The sequence below is a fragment of the Haliotis rufescens genome, unplaced genomic scaffold (assembly GCF_023055435.1).
Source record: "Haliotis rufescens isolate VD_foot unplaced genomic scaffold, xgHalRufe1.0.p SCAF_4, whole genome shotgun sequence".
NCBI classification, from domain to species: domain Eukaryota; kingdom Metazoa; phylum Mollusca; class Gastropoda; order Lepetellida; family Haliotidae; genus Haliotis; species Haliotis rufescens.
In genome coordinates this window covers 60,283,614-60,303,271 of record NW_025964112.1, presented here as the reverse complement: position 1 = coordinate 60,303,271, position 19,658 = coordinate 60,283,614, and the positions used below count along the sequence as shown (strand labels likewise).

General features: G+C 41.3%; 1 protein-coding gene across 1 annotated transcript; it reads left to right on the top strand.

Moving 5' to 3' along the window:
• Window positions 1-188: 188 nt before the first annotated feature.
• On the top strand, window positions 189-15,444 carry LOC124115336. Its single transcript, XM_048382013.1, has 15 exons — window positions 189-1,097; window positions 1,457-1,647; window positions 3,307-3,409; window positions 4,185-4,281; window positions 5,200-5,561; window positions 6,582-6,746; window positions 7,632-7,725; window positions 7,999-8,097; window positions 9,155-9,317; window positions 10,282-10,364; window positions 10,658-10,777; window positions 11,657-11,780; window positions 12,162-12,348; window positions 13,406-13,548; window positions 14,434-15,444. Exons 1-15 carry the CDS (start codon window positions 443-445, stop codon window positions 14,539-14,541), a joined length of 2,694 nt encoding a protein of 897 aa, XP_048237970.1. The 5' UTR covers window positions 189-442; the 3' UTR covers window positions 14,542-15,444.
• Window positions 15,445-19,658: the final 4,214 nt, after the last annotated feature.

Below are 19,658 nucleotides of genomic sequence, written 5' to 3'. Positions count from 1 at the left end.
TCTTCATATTTCCTACCTATGTTGAAATGGGTATGTTTTCAGATAAGTTTGACAAATACAGTTAGAGGGACATCTCCCCTTGTGTGTGTTGGTTCAGTTTGGCTATCTGTTATCCATATAAGGTTATACTGTGTTCGTGTCTAGGTACCTTAGATATAGGGGAATGCCATCGGAGACTCCTTGAGGGGGACGTGTGGCGATATATAGAGTCTACTGGCACACTTCGGGTACGCACATTGGGTGCAGATCAGCCGGAGCCACATCTTCAAACTGCAGCAAGCGGACCTATTCAGTAATACTATTTATCTGATGATATCAGTGGTCAGTGATTAGATAAGACGCTGCAGGTACATACCGCATGTAATAAGTGCTACATCGTTTATCATAACGCACAGTTTGCGAGTACATGTTACCGCGTATTTGTGTCAGCTGAGTTTGGACAATGAAGCACTTCAGTGTGTGTGTGTTCCTGTGGATCTTTCTGTATGTGGCTTCCTGTTCAGGTTCTACTTCCCCATCAACAAGGGATGCGGGATCGGTTAACGTTAATACCACAACGACGCCAATGTCTTCAAAACATGCATCAAGTCCCCCGGGTACAGTCAAAAAGGCTGCTTTGTCGTCAGTCAGTGTTCCAGAAAGTTCATCATTCGTCACTATTACCCATTCAACACCGGATCTAGTCTTCTCGGGCTCTGCTGACAATGCTACTTCGACAACCAGCCCCACCACAGCCCCTGTGCAAGACCCTTTCCTCTCCATGCTGGTCAACGCATTCCTCTCCGCCGCCAACTCCAGCTCCACCAACACAACATCCCCGACGTCCTCCTCACTTCCGGTTTCACTCTTGGCCATGCAGAAAAAGATTCCAGGAGGGATGGGGAACTCCCTCTTGCCCTTTCTCATGGGAGGAGGGTCCCTCGACCTTAACACAATCACAAGTCTTTTTAAGAGCCTTGGTCCTCAACTCCCGTCCATCTTGAAGGGGCTTATACAGTCAAACACAAGCGGACTGACAGCAGAAGAACGAATGTGTTCTGAAGATTTGGATACTTTCCTGGTGGGTCTTGTACAGTTGAAGCCTTGGGCTCTTACAAGTGAGTACTTTATCTTATTTATGTTAACATTAATTGTCATGGTGTAAGTATGCTTTTTATCAGTATGTTTGTCAGTTGTTTAACGCGGTACTCAGCAATATTCCAGCTATGTGACAGCGATCTGTAAATAATCGAGTCTGGACCAGACATTCCAGTGATTGACATCAGGAGCATCGATCTACGTAATTGGGAAACGATGCCATGCATACACAAAGTCCTGACCACCCGATCCCGTTAGTCGCCTCTTACGACAATCATTGTAACCTTTTACTAAGCATGGGTTGCTGAAGACCTATTCTGACCCGGATCTTCACGGGTGCCATCAGCATGTCAACTGATTGTGTTGTTATCCTTTTCAGTGGTCGATGCATCAGGGAAGCCTGGCACCTCCATTCTACAGGGGGCAACGACCTTTTTCGGCAACTTTGATGAATGTCTTGATGTGGTCAGCGAGGCGGACCAAGCAACGGGGAGACAAGTAAAGGGGGACACCTGCGTTGTCTACATTCGTCCACCTCCACAGCTGCTTAGCGCGTTGGGAGCTGGAAGTGTATGTTTATTTTCTTCAAATTCAGTGTGTGAGGGATAAAGCTGAGGGTTAAGACTTCTTAACATACTTCCGGCGGCCGCTGCCGTTGTGTAGTGGGTAGAACGTCTGTCGGGTGAATGGAAGGCGGGTGCTTCGATCCCCTGACGTTAAAATACGGTTCTTGTTGTAACCTGCCTGACGCTCGGAATTAAGGGGATAACTCAAGGACGAGTCAGCCCTGAATCGGTATTATTTTTACCGAGTGGGGTGTCCATGTTAAACTGCATCATATTTTCTCAGTTGGCTAGCATTGTGTCCGGTCAAGGACAACCAGCCACAAACAAGTGAATGCACGTCGCTATATAACTCTTGAACGCCATGTTAAACTCCCATTTCATCTGGCAAATCTTGGATGCCCGCCACAGGCGACGGGATCTTGGCAGCTAAGGAACAGTTTAGTCAGCAAATTGCAGTGTACTGGTTTATGATGAATGTGTTTGTGTATCACTGCATAAATGCCTGGTTATAGTTTCCGTGGGATGCTGAGTGTTAGGGCTATTGAGACAATCCTCCAATATGATGTTATACGAAAAGCAGTTTAGTCAGCAAAGTGCAGTTCCTTTTACCATATGGTTCACAGGTCCGGTTTCACAAAGCATAGTTTAGCAAAGGCTAAAGCTAAATACTTCGTGGTGTGTCTACATGTATACAACAATTGAATTTGGGCTACATGTTGGTTTGTTGTTTAACGCCGCACTATTCCAGCTATATGACGGCGGTCTGTAAATAATCGAGTCTGGACCACGCAATTGGGACCGATGACATGCATCAACCAAGTCAGCGAGCCTGACCACCCGATCCCGTTAGTCGCGTTTTATGACAAGCATAGTCACCTTTTACGGCAAGCATGGGTTGCTGAAGACCTATTCTACCCCGGATATTCACGGGTAGGGCTACATGTGTGAAATGTACTGGTTTATAATGAATATGTTTGTGTAAATGCCAGTATTCTAGAGTTCATTTCTGGTTATAGTTTCCGTGGGATGCTGAGTGTTAGGGCTATTGAGACAATCGTCCAATATTATGTTTTACGAAAAGCATGACGCTCAAACGAAGGTTGATATGTTTACGATTCGTTAACATGTGTGGCATAAATAATACATTCCACTATATAAGTAAACTGCTGGGCAAATGAAAGTATACATCCATGTCAGATGTTGGCTAAAATGAAACATACAAGAAATGGTTATTCGATGGTGATGTATTTGACACTATTGTGTTTTGGACATTGCGTTTGCAGTGTTTCGGTGACGTTTGTAAGTGTTTGGTCAAATTCAAGTTTCAAGTGCATACCTTCTGTCCCTGGCAGTTTATTTACAGAAATGGATTTCATTTATGTTCTACTGATAATTTGGTTTGCTCTTATATCTCATCAGTGACATAAATATAGATTTTAGTGAGAAGAGTGAATTGGGTTTAACCACGCTTTGAATTTCAGCGTGTAGCTTAATGTGGGAAGAAAGGTCCAACACATCCTGTTGTGCTCTGACCCCGTGGCCTTTTAGTATGAAAATTTATCATTCATTTATTCATTCATTCATTCAAATTATACAGACTTTATCAGTAATGTTACATTCAGAGGGAATGGTGATTGATTCTACTCTATGACCCTGTTCCCAGGCCGGTGCTGGGGCGATTACCGGGGCGCCACTGACCTTTAATTGGCATTTGTGCGTCCCTCAGACGTGTGGCAGCAACAGGCTCAAGTCAGGCTTCCAAGGCCGTACGTATAGAGTTGCAGTCGCTTGTCAAACATATGCCATCCAACAATAATATAAAATTGTTCGTCCCTTAACAGAATGCTAACGGTCAACAGTTGTATGAATTAGAATTAATTCTTTGTTATTTAATGTCGCAGTCAGCAATATTCTAGCTTTATCACAACAGCCTGTAAATAAGCGAGTTTAGACAAGGCAAATCAGTGACTGACATTATAAGCAATGCCTCACGATCTCGGCGTATACTTATATATAGTCCCTGAGACTTGACTCCCAATCCATTTCGTTGTCATTCAAACATATACTATTTGCGACCAATTCTTCCCACGGATATAAGGCACAATTTACATCATTTGTTATCAATTGATAATTGTAAGCGGAATTTATTGCTTCATTTACTTCATAGTCGCAAACACCTAGTGTCGTCGCAGATTTTCAGTTTTCCATTCATATATTTTTTACCGCTATTTTGCCTTTAACGCCCCATAGTATCTGAGTCGAGACTGCATATTCTCTTTCTATTTATGTGTAGTCAGAACAATAACCCCACAAGAGGGGAGTTTAAAAATATGTAAAGGTAGTCAAGGGGCGTAAAAGGTTTCCTGGATCAAATACATAAAAGTGTTTCGGTTTGGTTATTAGTAAATTAGTTTAAACTATGAACATAAAAATATGCTGGTGATATGGTCGGAATCGTACAATGGACTCGGATATTAGCAGATGTTTTTTTTATGATTATGTAAAGAGTTTGTCACTAACAGTTATATGTTCATGTTGTAGTATTGTCTCGAGTCAACATGACAATAGCCCAAACCGTGTGTCACGCGGAGATCAAGAACGGCCCCGTCGGTGAGGACAGTGCAGCTGTAGGAGGCATGTGAGTGATCCACCGTCAGTTGAGACCGTATCTTATCGCGTAGTGTTGAGAGTGTTGATGGTCAATCGTTTCAAATGTCAATATTTGTCCACCACATCACTCACATAATCAACTCGTGGTTGGCTTCACCTCCTCTGTTAAACTGGAGACGGTAACAACTTGTCAAATAATGCATTAACACGTTTGAAAGGTCACAGTTTGAGCATTATTGTAGGTCTGGGACAGCACTCGAACTTTGCAGTTTCTTAAAGCACCGGTTTTGGGGAGTTATTATCAGATATTCCATAATTAGTACATGGGCATTACAAAGACCTTGGATAGAGCATGGAGACTGACGCAACGAAGTCAAATATTAGAGTGAGTGAGTGAGTGAGTATGGTTTTACGCCGCTTTTAGCAATATTCCAGCAATATCACGACGGGGGACACCAGAAATGGGCTTCACACATTGTACCCATGTCGGGAATCGAACCCGGGTCTTCGGCGTGACGAGCTAACGCTTTAACCACTAGGCTACCCGACCGCCCTCAAATATTAGAGACTGAGCAATACAGTAATTGGCCGATGGTAAGAAGCCGGTGTGCCATGGAGTAGGCAGTAGGTTGCTCGTCGTTAAAGCAGAGGCATTAAAGAAGAGAAGAATTATAACTTGCCGTTACAAAATGTTAACGCGTATATTCAAGCGGATTTAGTGTGGGGTATTCAATTCAACGCCCCCATCCGCCTAAAATAAAAAACAAAACCCGAAAAGAACCCCAAAACCAAAAAACCTAAGCCAAACAAAAACAAAACACGCACAAACACACTACAAAAAGACCATGTACATGAACTCATGCGAAACAATAAATAGCTTTTGCAAATATATTAATGCCTTTCCCACAAACATTTTGACGATTCGCTCTTTTTGGACCAATAACAGCGTCCTGACGGCAATCTTGGGCTGCCTTGTCCTTCTGGGGTCTGCTATGGACATGAGCATCCGGGCTACCAAAGGTCGTCGTGAGAAGGTTCCCCTGACTCCTGGTCTGGATGCAGTTCAGCTATCAAAGATCAGTACACATTTCCAGTCGAAGGAAGACGAGGTCATTGAGACATCCCTGAGTAATGGGAATACAGAAGGTTTGATTGGCAATTTGCAAGGAAATGGTCACGTGGAGAATGGAGGAATAGACAACCCTGCAGGTCCAACATTACCTGCGACAAATGGTGGACACTTTGTACATTCCAATGGTGGACAGCCGCTCAGATCCGGGGAGAAGAAATTGAACCAGAAACCCAAATGTACGTTAAACACCATTCTTTTCCCCCACATACACTCTCACCATGGATGAGTCACTGTAAATGTTCCAGGGGAGTGAGTGAGTGAGTGAGTTGGGTTTAACGCCGCTTTTAACAGTATTCCAGTTATATCGCGGCGTGTCAGCTTAATGTGGGAGGAAAGCCCGGAGTGATGCAGGTCTCAGACGTTTACCACTTCGGTGAAACCCACGAGCACGGGTATGGTGCTGACAAACCTAGAAACATAATCGGGGCGAACCGGGATTCAAACCCACAATCATAGTTTTCTGGCGTGCAAGGGACGCAACTCTGCACAGCTAATCGCGGCGCCTTAGACGACTTGGCCACCCGTTCCCCCGTTCCAGGGGACACCATGTGATTCAGAAAAATGTGTTTTACATATTTTCCCAGTCGAATAATATTTTATTTTCCACCTAATCATAATGAAAATGTCGCAGGGGGTATTTTTATTCAGGGAAATCTGTTCTTAACATAAATAATTATTGGATGTATGTTTAGAGAATAATCAACAAGCTTTGAGGAATATATAGATTATGTCCTCGTGTATACGAATTGAGTAAGCTCTTGGCCTATTGTTTAGATGACCAAATGTTACGAATGTGTGACGCAGTCAACAATGGATAACGTCATATCGTATTGTTCTCAACAACGTTTGCTTGTTGTATAACGTCGCCTTCAGCAGTGTTCCAGCAACTTACGGCGGTCTGTAAAAGCTTTATTCTGGACAAGGCAATCCAGTGGTTGACATCATGAGCATCGATCTACGCAATTGGAATACGATGACATGCATCATCCATGTCAGCAAGCCTGACAAGCCGAACGAGTTGGTCGCCTTTTACGCCAACTATGGGTTGCTAAAGACCGATTCGTACCTGGATCTTCACTTGTGCTCTCAACAAAAAAACAATGTGGCGCCAAGTAGCTTAAACTTGCACTGTATTCTCTATACAAAACCCAACAGTATTGTAGAATATTCTTGAGATTTAAATTGATTATTTCCAGTATGGCAGCGTGTCCTGTTGTGTTTCTCTGCCGTCAGCAATGGGGAGAAGATCCTCAGCGTCAAACGCTCACCTGGATCTCTCACCTGTCTTAACGGCATCCGGGTCCTCAGCATGAGCTGGGTCATTTTGGGTCACACGTTCCTCGAACTCATGGCTAACGCAGGTAGGCCGGGCATGGTGATTAAGAATGTTAATGTATATGTAGTAATTATTAATTACTGACTATGGTGATGAATATGATTGAAACAAATGAGCTTATATTGAAAACATTAAATAATTAAAGATTCAAAATAAATTGGCAAAGAAAAATACGAAAGTGTATAAGGGCAAGATACCGGCTCTGATGGATATTAGTGAATGCGTTATAAGCCACGTGATTATATGTCACGAAATGAGTCGATAGAATTGAATATTAATCAATGCAAGGATTTGTTTTCGCGAATGCTGTCCTTTCAAGCACAAACCATTCTGGGAGTAATTGTGGAAAACGATTCAATATAGTACAACACCGACCTAATCAAGTATTTCGTCTTTTGAAAAAAAGGTGAGGTGAGGTGAAATGGGGTTTAACGTCGCGTCCAAGATTATTGCACTTATATAGCGACGTGCATGTACGTGTGTGTGTTTGTGTGGCTGCTTGTTCTAGTCCGGACTGATGCCGATTTATAGTGCTAGCTCACTGAGATACCATGCCGCAGTTTAACAGGAATACCCCACTCATACACAGTATACTGACTACGAGCCGACCAGTCCTTGTTTTAGCCCCTTAATGCCGAGCGCCAGACAGGGTAACAACAAGTACCATCTTTTAACGTCTTTTGGTATGACGCGGCCGGGGATGGAACCCCGGACGCTCTACCACTAGTCCACGAACAATTGCACTTTACATAATATATGCGACGTATATCACCTTGTATAGTGTCGAAGAAGACACGATATATAATAACATGTTGGGTATTACCACAGCAGAAGTTAGGACGCATTTGTATTAGAAACATATGTAATAGCATTCTTCCCTATGCTATTAATTCATTAACTTGCTTTGCAGAAAACGGAGCCATTTTCATCCCGATAACAAAGAGCTTAAGTTTCCAGGTCATTTTAAATGGTACATTAGCTGTCGACACCTTCTTTGTTCTCAGGTAACAAGTTCTAAATATCCCCCTTGCAAGGTTACTCTGCCCATCTGCCAATCTAAACACATAAACAGCATATCTATGTTACACTTTCATTTTTATCCATGCATCTTGTGTAGTTATTTATATATCGATATAACGTTTTGAATAATAATTTCAGTATGAATCATCATATTATTTTTAGTAAATGTGAATGGTGTAGAATCAACATTATCCAGTTCATATTGGAATAGCCCTTCTGGAATGTTGATTAACATTTTCATAAAATATGTTTGGCAGTGGCCTGTTGGTGACGTACTTGTTCCTGAAGGAGACGGAGAAGGCTGGAGGTCTGAAGGTGAAGCACATGATCCTGTACTACGTCCACCGCTTCTGGAGGTCAGTCAGCTCTTCTTGCTGAACTTGTCTGTTTCGTGCCAGTTTCCTCAGACACTACTTCCGTTTCAATCTGTACACAGCCTGAAAATATCACTAAATGTTGCAAAACCAGAATTTCTTTGAACGTTGTCATTGAAAGCTATTTTCCTGCCAGTTGACGAAGTGAGACTACGGATAACACATTGGGGAATGTTACCTCACTTGGCCTTTAGTGTGCTAACTGTTACATTGTCTGTGGGTCAGGATGGAGCTGTGGTATGCGATCCAACTCGTCCAATAGAGGCTCCATCGGCTTCAACTCTGGCAATTTGGAGGGTTACGGGAAGACCTGTATATGAAGTTCCTTCGGAAGGCTCTTGGTTCACGTGTTCTGTTAGCTATTTTGTCATTTTGAAAGATGCGTGGTTCACAATGGGAATAATATGCAGCTGTATGATTGTATCTCAATAGCGTTGGCCGTTGAGAAGCCTTGCACCGCTCTAATAGTGTGGGAGGCAAAATGTTCATGGTGACGTCGGTACACCCTGGCTCGATGATGCATCCACTTTGACTCGTCACTGAATTAAACAGTACTGCTTTTGTATACTCGGCGTGCTTGACACCACTGACGTCGCAGCTGACAAAACGGTTGCCTCTGAGAAGGCGGTTCCGCGCTATCTGGTCAGGTATCCGTTCATTCCTGGAATTACTGCCTTTGGACAGGATGCTATTGTACACCTTTGTCTCCGTAGCCATATGACATCCGTTTAACACAGGGACGTCATGAACTTGGATAACAAAGTCTAGACACATTCACCTATTCTGATCGTCCAATGAGCAGTGGCATGATCTGAACATCTAAATATTTGCTAACAGACTGTTTGGCAACCGAAACAGCTCACTTTTATATAACTAGTGTTGATCCTTCACGTGCAAAAACATGTGCATCTGTCCTGTGGTTTTCAGTATTGTAAAATTTCGGTTAACACTTGCCTTGCCTTTGCATGCGTTTGTGACATGATTTGTTTAACACAGTCATGAACGTTTGTCAGCAATAGTTTGTGTTGGTCCTTTTCAGATTGACACCTGCGTACGCCTATGTGATATTCATCTACACGTTCGTTATGCCGTATTTGGTTGATGGTCCTACATGGAACAGTTCTACTGACAAGACGTTTTGTGAGAACAACTGGTGGGCCAACATACTATACATCAATAACCTTTACAAAGCGGACAAATTGGTAATTACACTTCCACATTAAAAATATCTTTAATAAAAATAATTAAATGCACTCAATACGTCCCCAAACAACTTGAAAATAGTTATCCTTGTACTTAAATTTATTCAATGGTCATCCTTTGTTTGTTTCAAATATTTAATTTGCAGAGTGAATATATTAATACGATATACACAACGGTTGTTGCATTGTTTTTTGCCTTTGCGTGTGTTTCTGACCGAGGTCACCGGTGGGGCAGAATACGTTCGCGTTTTCGCGATCACCTGGTGTCATCCCTGTTTGACACTGATTCGTAAACAGATGCTCATTATATAGTCGGGAACGTACAGTGGACTCTACTTTTAGTAGATATTTCTTCTGATTATGGAAAGATTTTTGTTGGGCTCTGTACCAGGGGCGGTCAGCAGAAAACGTGACACATACTACTACAGGTGGTTGTCATCATGCCCCGTGTTGCACATCAGTATCAGGCGACTATGCTTGTAAGAGGAGACTAACGGGATCGGGTTGTCAGGCTCGATGACTTGGTTGATGCATGTCATCGTATTCCAGTTGCGTAGATCGATGCTCATGATGTCAAACACTGGATTGTCTGGTCCAGACTCGATTATTTACAGACCGCCATAATTTAGCTGGAATATTGCTGAGTGCGGCGTTAAAGAAACAGACAAACAAACAAACAAACAAACAAACAAACAGACACCAGTATCCTTATCCGATGACGAGGGCATTTGGAATTATTTTTTAGATAATAGAAGTCACAAGAACAAAACTTAATTTTGACACTTTCTCATTGCCAACATGAAACACATTAACTGAGCATTTCTTGATGCTTGTAAAGGTAACGTAGGGTTTTTCTTGTTGTGTTTACCATCGATCGACTAATTTTATATCACCCAATGACATTTTGAAGCCATGTTTGCATAAAACAAGAATATCACAAATGTTCTCATTATCACTGTTTCAGTGTATAGCTTGGAGCTGGTACCTAGCGAACGACATGCAGTTCTATGTCGTGGCTCCTCTGGCGTTGGTCCCATTGGCACTAAGGTAGGAGGATTAATCGTTCCTTATATTAACTCGTCGAAAGTCATCTTATGTGTTTTTCTTATCCTTTTCGCGAACAACTGATGTCATCGCTAGATTTCAGTGATCCATTCATGTACTGTTCGTCATTGTTTTGCCTTATACGCCGAATGCAATCTGTTTAGGCTGACAACCGGGGTAGAGTATTCTCTGGCGTTGACGTTTTGAATTCATAATTAAGCTGTGTGGACTGTAGCGATGTGGTCTATATGAAACCCCCTTCTTACATGTCTAATAACCTTCTTGTGTTGTGTCAGTTCCCAGATGAAGGACACCACCTCAAGGAAGGTCCTGAAGCTGGTTGGTTTGTGTGTGACTCTCGGATACATCATCACCAGCATCATCTGCAGTGCCTACTTTTCCTATCACAACTACAAGTGTGTATATTTCCTGTCTATAATTTTGTTCTTTGTGTTTGGGGTACATGTAGTGGCTTAAAGTACCATACGATTCTTACTCGAAATCGGTTTGATTAAGGTTGCAACATTCAAGGCCTCAGCAAAGCTTTCAAAAGGTTTTATGTTTTTTTTTGTCAGTGAACAATTGACTTGCCTTTGCATGTGTTGTGACGGTACCACCGATGGGACAGGATACGTTCACCGTTTCGCAAAAAATAGTAATATCACTATTTAATAGAGAATCATAAACACGTACAGAGAGCAGGGGATATGGAGCAGGAGGCAGGGGACAGGGAACAGGGAGCAGAAAGCAGGGGCCAGGGAGCTGAGAGAGGTGTCAGGGAGCAGGGGTCAGGGGTCAGGGGCCAGGGAGCAAGGGTCAGGGGGCAAAGGTCAGGGGTCAGGGGTCAGGGCCCAGGGGGTAGGGAGCAGGGGCAGGGGCCAGGGAGCAGGGGCCAGGTCAGGGGTAAGGGGGCATGGAGCAGGGGCCAGGGGGCAGGGAACAGGGGGTAGGGAACAGGGAACAGGGGCAGGTGCCAGGGACCAGGGGCAGTGGGCAGGGGGCATGGAGCAGGGACCAGGGGTCAGGGAACAGGGGCAGGTGCCAGGGAGCAGGGGCCAGGGAGCAGAGGGCAGGTACAAGGGACAAGGAACAAGGGACCAGGGAATGTTCCTGATGATCACATAAAAATTACTCATTTCATGCTTGTCCATATCGCCAACATCCCTGTATCGCCATCGTAGTTTAAAAAGATTCGTAACGGAGGCGTCTCCAGTGCTTTGGCAATGAAAGGAGTTATTTGTGAGCCACATATCCGTAGAACCCGAAGTCATTATAAACATTAATTATTTTTTCAGAGATGTGACAGGGAATTTCCTGAACGTGTACATTAAACCCTGGGTCCGGATCGGACCATTTGCCATTGGGATGATTCTAGGCTACATGCTTCAAACGAAGAAGTCAAAGATCAGGATCTCTCCCGTGAGCAGAACAAATCAGAAAATGTAGAACAAGTTATACCTACTCTATAACTACTCTTAACACATGACAAGAAAGCGACAGTGAACTTCGTTAAAAATGCGTATACTGACTCAATGTCAATGATCCCTAGATTATATACTAGTATATTAACGGGTCGATGTTTGGGTTACCAGATTAAGAATTGACTTGCCTTTGCATGTGTTTGTGACGGGTGAAATGTGACGTTCGGGTAGGATACGCTCACTTTTTTCACGAAAACCTGGTGTCATCACAATTTGACAATGATTCATAAACATGCGTATCGTACAGTCGCAATTATACAAAGGACGCTAAGTTGAGATTTCTAGAGATGGTATTGGTTTTTATCGCTTTTTATTTCAGTTCCTGCAAAGTTTGGGATGGTTCCTAGCTCTGGCGGCAGCCGGCACGTGCACACTGTTAACCTATGACGACGCAAATGGAGCACCCTGGGGAATTGATCCAAAGACGGCTTTCGATACACTCTTCAGACACGTATGGTCGCTGGTTTTGGTGTGGGTCATCTTCATGTGCTGCAAGGGAAAAGGAGGTGCTTGTGACTGAATACATCTCACACACACACATACATACACACGTACGCGCACGCATACACACGTACGCGCACGCACACACACACACACACACACACGCACGCACGCACGCACGCACGCACGCACGCATGCATGCACGTCGCTGGATATGTGGTTATGATACAGTCGTAGATTTGTATGTTAGGAAACTATATTTCTTGAAGTGCAATAAATAGAAGCCAACAACAGCCCCTACAGAACGGATACCTAGCCTCTTTAACGCCAAACGAAACAACATAATGGTTATCTATATGTTATGCTTTACAGTTTACCTTTGCTCTGAGACCGCCTCCGTGGTCTAGTGGAAAGAGTGTCTGCCCGGAGAGCGGAAGGTCGGGAATTCGATCCCCGGCTGCGTCATACCCAATACAGTAAACTACGTTTATAACGAACACTTTATAACGAACTGACTTATTTGTTTGTCTGATCATTTGCTGTACATATTCTGTAAATGCTTATAACGAACTGCGGTTATAACGAACTAAAATCAGTGATCCATTTGAGTTCGTTATAAAAGTTGTTTATTGTACGTTAAAAGATGGTAGTTATTGTTACACTGCCCAGTGCTGGCACAAAGACACACACACACACACACACACACACACACACACACACACACACACACACACACACACACACACACACACACACACACACACACACACACACACACACACACACACACACACACACACACACAGAAAAAAAAAACACACACACACACACACACACACACACACACACACAGGTATGCACGTCGCTATACATGTGGTTAATAGCTTGAACGCGACGTTAAATCCCCCTTCACCTCACCTCACCTTAGCTTTGACTCAAAATGCGATGAGCCCATCAAAGCTTTGGATGTTTTCACCTTATCTTGTTTGACGGTACATAGACGGCAAAGTACCTCGCTGATACTTTTGCATTGTTTGAAATGGTGATGTTCAAAACAACATAACGCCCAGCCAACACACGCTTGTCCGTTGATCCAAATGTATACGACCATTTTATTGTCAGGTATCGTGGATTGGATGTTGTCCTGGGACTGGTGGCAGCCTCTCTCTCGGCTCACATACGGGGCATACCTCGTACATCTTATCTTCATGCTCGCTGAAACGTCAACGATGAGGTCACTCATCTTCTATACGCAAGGATATATTGTGAGTACTAGTATTTGGAACATCCGTGAGATTAATATGCACAAAAGTAAGTTTTGTTTTGTCTGAGAAGGGTTATGTTTCGGTTACTCCTTCAAAATATACAACCCTTTCATCTAAGACGAGGGGTAGACGAGTGTTTTATTTATTAACAGGAGTATTGCTTTGCAGCGAAAGGAAACAAACTTTGGAAAATTGTGTGAGTGGCGGGTGCTGCCGGTAGAGCAGGACATGCCTACCCTTTAAGTGAACACCTGGTGTCATCACTGATTTCCAGTCATATAGTGTCCACCGTGATTATGTCTTTTACGCCCACTGGAATCTGTTTCGAGACTGATTGATGTCTTTGACATGTTACATTTACAACATTTTCTTTTGTTAAGAGGTTTTCCCCAGTATTATCTCGAGAGAAAAATTCCAGTCTAATAACCCCTAACTGTTTACCCCTTAACAAGGATGCGAGAATATCCTTGAAAATGAATTCACTTTAGCGTTTATTAATACAAATATACAACAACAGTCGTTACTGTGGTATGAAGTAAGCATGTCATTTGTGGTATACTGAGTGAGTGAGTGAGTATGTTTTTATGTCGCTTTTACCAATATTCCAGCAATATCACGACTGGGGTCACCAGAAATGGGCTTCACACATTGTACCCATGAATGTACTATACAATTTCTGAAATAACATTTGATGGTGAATTTCTGATTGAAACGCTTAATTTTAAGCAATTGTAATTGTATTTGCCTGAATGTTTTAATTAAACGTTATGTTTTAAAGTACCATGTTCCCTTTGTCGTACATATTGGTACGGATTCTGCCATCCTTTTGAATGTCCATTCCCATATCTAAATGAGACACTAAATAATGTATCCTATGTATTCCAGGTGTACCGCTTCTTCGGCTACGTGTGCATGTCGTTCATCTTCTCCTTCCTGCTTGCCATCCTGGTGGAGGCGCCCATGCTGCAGCTGGAGAAGTTGGTGCTGTCCTGAGCCACAGCAGGTGCTGACCACGTGGCCATACAACTACTTCGACCAAAATATACCCGTACCACTTGTAGAATACTGGTACCTTTATCGAGCACCTGTACCGAGACGTCTCACAGAAAGAACAAAGTCCACTCTGTCTTCATTGATACTACAGCTTCTAACATGCCACCTTAACAGACTGTAACATGATCATAAACTACTACATGTAGCAACAAATGAATTAACGGACATAGTTCTCTGGATAAACAACTTCACCATTGTAATAAAGAAGTTTTATATCCTGACATATGTGTTTATTCATAATACTGAAAGGCCATAGGCCTATAGTACATGTTATATAGTAATGGGTGTATATACATGTAAAAGGTAACACATTTGGATCTTCTTAGCTTCATGGCATGCAATATGTACATTGACAGCTTTTTTGTTATTGCTACATTCTTACTTGACATTAATGTAACAAGTTTCTGTAGACTTGGATAACGGGTATAATATTTATCAGTGAACTGTTTTCTGAGTTCAGCACACAAAGGACAAAGTAGTAAGAAATGGTATTCACTTTCTACAGTGTTAAAATCACAAAACTGACAAATTCTGTGTTCTCTCACGATCCCCATATATCTTCTCGTCTCGATAAAGAGTTCGTGTGAACCACATCTGAATCTTGCAAGTGCAATTCGAAATGTTTTGTGTCACATCTAATAAGTATTGCTCTCCAAAGAAGCTGTTTTTAAAGAAGGATTAACTTGATAGTTTCTTTGATACTGATAAGGAAAAATGCCAATTTTGAATGTACATATCTTTCAGGTCTGAGTGAAAGCATCTAGGAAATGATCTGGTAAATACGTATCCTGTTCTGTCCATATATTACCATAACCTCATGAATAAAGCTGATGCTTAACAGAAGATGCCCAGTTTTGTGTGTTCTTGTTGATCTTAGAGTAATAACATGTTATAACATTTCTTTGGATATCTTGTTGCAGGCAACTAATTTAATCCAGTATTTTATCGTCTTTAACTTTTCAAACATAGTTAATGAGTATCTTCCACATTCGCCATAGACCGTTAGATTAGGCGTACTAGGTTTCACATCGAGGGAAGTTTTGCATGCATATAAATGTACTTTTTCTATAACATCAATAATTTCTAATCCTCAAAACCTCTACTCCATATAACAAAACTAGGCTTATTTTCGTCTAGAAAATATTAAAGAATGTACTATAGAATATATTTTCAAGAACTTTCATATGTTAAAAATAATTCAATTAGGATCTTCTTAGCTTGTACAGCAGCTTGGTTAGCATGCATCTTCCATGACAATCTATTTGTAAAATATACACCTAAGTACTTATAGAACGATACAACATCTAATGAATGTCCTAGATAAAACCATTTCTCCCTCCTGGCTAGTGTACCACCATTTTTAAAAACAATAACTTTTGTCTTAATCTTGTTGACAGATAAATTCCATTCTTTGCAATAACATTCCAGCTAATTAATGTGTTTTTGTTGTCCAGGTATTGTGCTTGAAAACATTATTATATCATCGGCAAACAAAAGAAGAAATAACTTTATAGTTTTCGGGTGAAGTTGGATGCCACCAGAACAGTTCTGCTGAATTTGTTGAGCTAATTCATTGATAAGGAAGGAGAACAAAAACGGACTTAAAATGCACCCTTGCTTAACGCCAATTTTGCTTTCAAATGTGTCGGACACAGTACCATTATTTCACACACAAACCTTTACATTCTGATACATACAGCACATTAACTTTCCAGTTTTACTGCTAAGACCATGTGCTTTGAAACGTGACCATAATTTATTTCTGCTTATAGAATCAAAAGCTTTAGAGAAATCTACAAAAATGCGTATAATTTACCACCCTTCTTTGCTAGGTACTTTTGTATTATTGTTTGCAACATAAATCTATTATCAATTGTGGAGTATCCTTGCCTGAAACCAGATTGAGACTCACTAATCTTTTCAAAGGATCAGCCTTGAATACTAACCTTTTGTTAATGATATATATGAACACTTTGCTAAAAATGCTTGATAACACAATGCCTCGATAGTTATTTGTATTATTCACTGAACCCTGCTTATGGAGAGGGACGATTATACCAAGTGCCAAGTTTTCAGGAAAATGTGATGTTTCCAGCATATTATTTAAAATCTACTCTAGATATGGTACAAGGATATCTGTAGAATGTTTAAAAAACTCTGATATAAGTTTGTCATATTCAACTGATTTACCATTTTTAAGATGAGAAATGCTTTCTCTTATTCATCACTCGGAGTCTCGAGGATGTCTCGTGATAATTCGATATCATATGTTATATTGTCATCTTCAAATCCAGAAAAAGTCATCATTACTGTCATCATGAGCTGTAAATAACTTTTTAAAGTGATATTACCAATTTTTGATAGTAATATTATTATACATGTGTGGAGTTGTCCCTGGCTTTTTAAGAGTTGACCAAAAGACTTTTGAATTAATAATGTTTTTCTCAAGAAGTTCCTGTTGCATTCCATAATATTCAACTTTCTTTTTCCAACATGTTTCGTTATACTGATTCCGGATGCGTTGATAATTTTCCAATGAAACCAAATCCTTTTTCCTTCGAAATATATTTAAACATCTACATCTTTCTATTTTTAATAACTCACAACAACTATCATACCACTGACGATGCGGTTTGTTAATGCAAACTTTTCTCTTCATATCTGATGCAACCATACATTAGGCTTCAGGCTTACTGCCCTTTCAAGTAAATAAGATACTTCATCTGATGTCAAATAATATCTTAAGTTATTAGCTCTATCGTGGACCCATGTAAATCTGAAATATTCATTAATAATTTGATCACTTTCAAATTGTTTTGTTGTGTGAAACGTACGTAAATCCATTGTGGGTGGAGTATGTGATGAATCAGCGCGTGAGCGTATGTTAAATCTACTGCATACATTCAACAATTCAGATGAACATATTATATAATCAACCACGCTAGCACTTTGATTTCCTATAAAAGTGAAATCCCCTACATCCGCGTCTGAGCCACATCTTCCATTTATAATATGGATGTTAGGAATACTGCACATATCTAACAAGCATTTACCAAACCTGTTTATAGTTGAATCTACCGAAAATCGTTTCATGTTAAGACTATCCAACAAAAACTCCCACCTGTTATTATCATTACCTTCCAAGTATTCAAGGATATCGTCTTCAACAAAATCAGGTAGTGTGTCAGTCCTAGTGTTGAAATCACCTCCGATGATAACATACACGTTATCACATATAGAAAGCATATGCAACAGATCGTCTTGTAATAGTGAGATGCCGTTTTTACATTGACGTAACGGGTTATTATACCAGGTTGAAGACTCCAGGTGATACACACATGCATACAATAGGTCTTTCTTTAAACCACACATTTCTGTATCTAGTAAAATAAATATACCGCTATCACACACTTTGGTCCACTTTTCAAGATGTGCTAAAGTGTTTCTGATTAATACTGTTTATCCACCACCTGAGAGTCGTCCCCGGGTAGATATCCGCTCACCATCCTTTGTGTGTATAGCAAAATCACTGAATAAACCAACCAAATCTGTCTCCTTCAACCATGTTTCAGTAAGCCCGACAATATCAAATAAGTTAACAAAGGTAATATATTCACAATCGTCCACTTTGGATTTTAGTCCAGACACGTTCCTGAAATTAAATTTTTATGGACCCAGTCAACAAAAGGGAAATTGAAGGTGAACCTGTATGAAACACCCTACAATTATCTTGGCCCGGGCCACCCCCTTCCTATTGTTTGTCTTCTCTCTCGTGCTGGGGCGGAGCGATCGAGGCCGAGAGTCAATTCTGTTTTCTTCACCCTGCCTCCGATTACCGTTGTTCCTGGTTCCACCATATTTTGGTCTAACATGACTATTCTGAGCCTGTGCAAGGCAATCTCTTCTCTCTGTGTCATGTTTTATGTCCTCGGCAACTTTTCCTCCTTTGAAAAAAACCCTTTTATTAGGATTTTCAGCGCGTAATCTGTCAAGTTCACGTCGTTGGTTATACGTTAGGTCACTAGCAGCACCGAATCCCATCTCTCTCAGTATACCTCTCATGCTCACCATCTGCATCTTGCCCATCCAATGAGTCATTTTCACTATGAGTGGGCGTGGTTTGTTATCATTCCTTATAGATGGTCTATGTGCACGTTCAGTATCTCTTGACACTAGCTGGGGAGTTGGTTTTCCTTATTTCTAGCTCGGTTAATAACATCTAACACCTTTCCCCTGCGTGCATCATAGGACTCACTATCTTCTTCAGGAACATCATAAATAATTAAATTGTTTCTTCTACTATGTCGTTATTGACTTTCAACTCTTTCCTCCAAGCTGTAAACAGCAGCGCCATAACCATCAATAGCATCTATTCTATCGGAAACAGCATCAACATCAAGCCTTAAGATTGCCTGTTCTTCTTTGTTGTTGTTCACCTCGTCTCGAGGTTCACTAACATCGTTCTTGATTGTCTGGATTTCAGCTTAAACAGATTCAATATTCTGAGTTAATCTAGCTTCCGATTCTTTTATCTGTTCAATTATTGTAAACTTCAGCTCATTAAAGTTATCTCCTGTAGGTCCAGGATAAAGTTCAATATCTCCGGAGACAAAAGGCTGTCGCCTACATTCGAGGGTATTGTTCAGATTTCGGTATGTAAGCAATGTCCATTGTTTGTATACATATTCACCAATCTCACCTTCTGAGCACAACGATGAGAACTGTCTCTACTTGTCGGTGTCCTCGAGGAGTTACAAATGTACCGATTCGTGACTTCCATGTTTCTATGGATATCCCCATTTTGTAACGTGAACGTTTTGACGGATATTTGCATCAGATTTTGTTGATTGTTTCACAGCTCATTTGAATCAACACACGATTACTCTAACGCATGCGCAGATTCTCCTTGTTGTATATCTAGAGACCATCTTCCTTGTTCATCATACGAACATCTCTATACCACTTAAAGAAGTTAACAAATAAATTAGATTGATCAAAATTGTAATGTGATGACGTAAATTAATGACAGCTCCTAAGCAGTAATCTACATTTGTTTC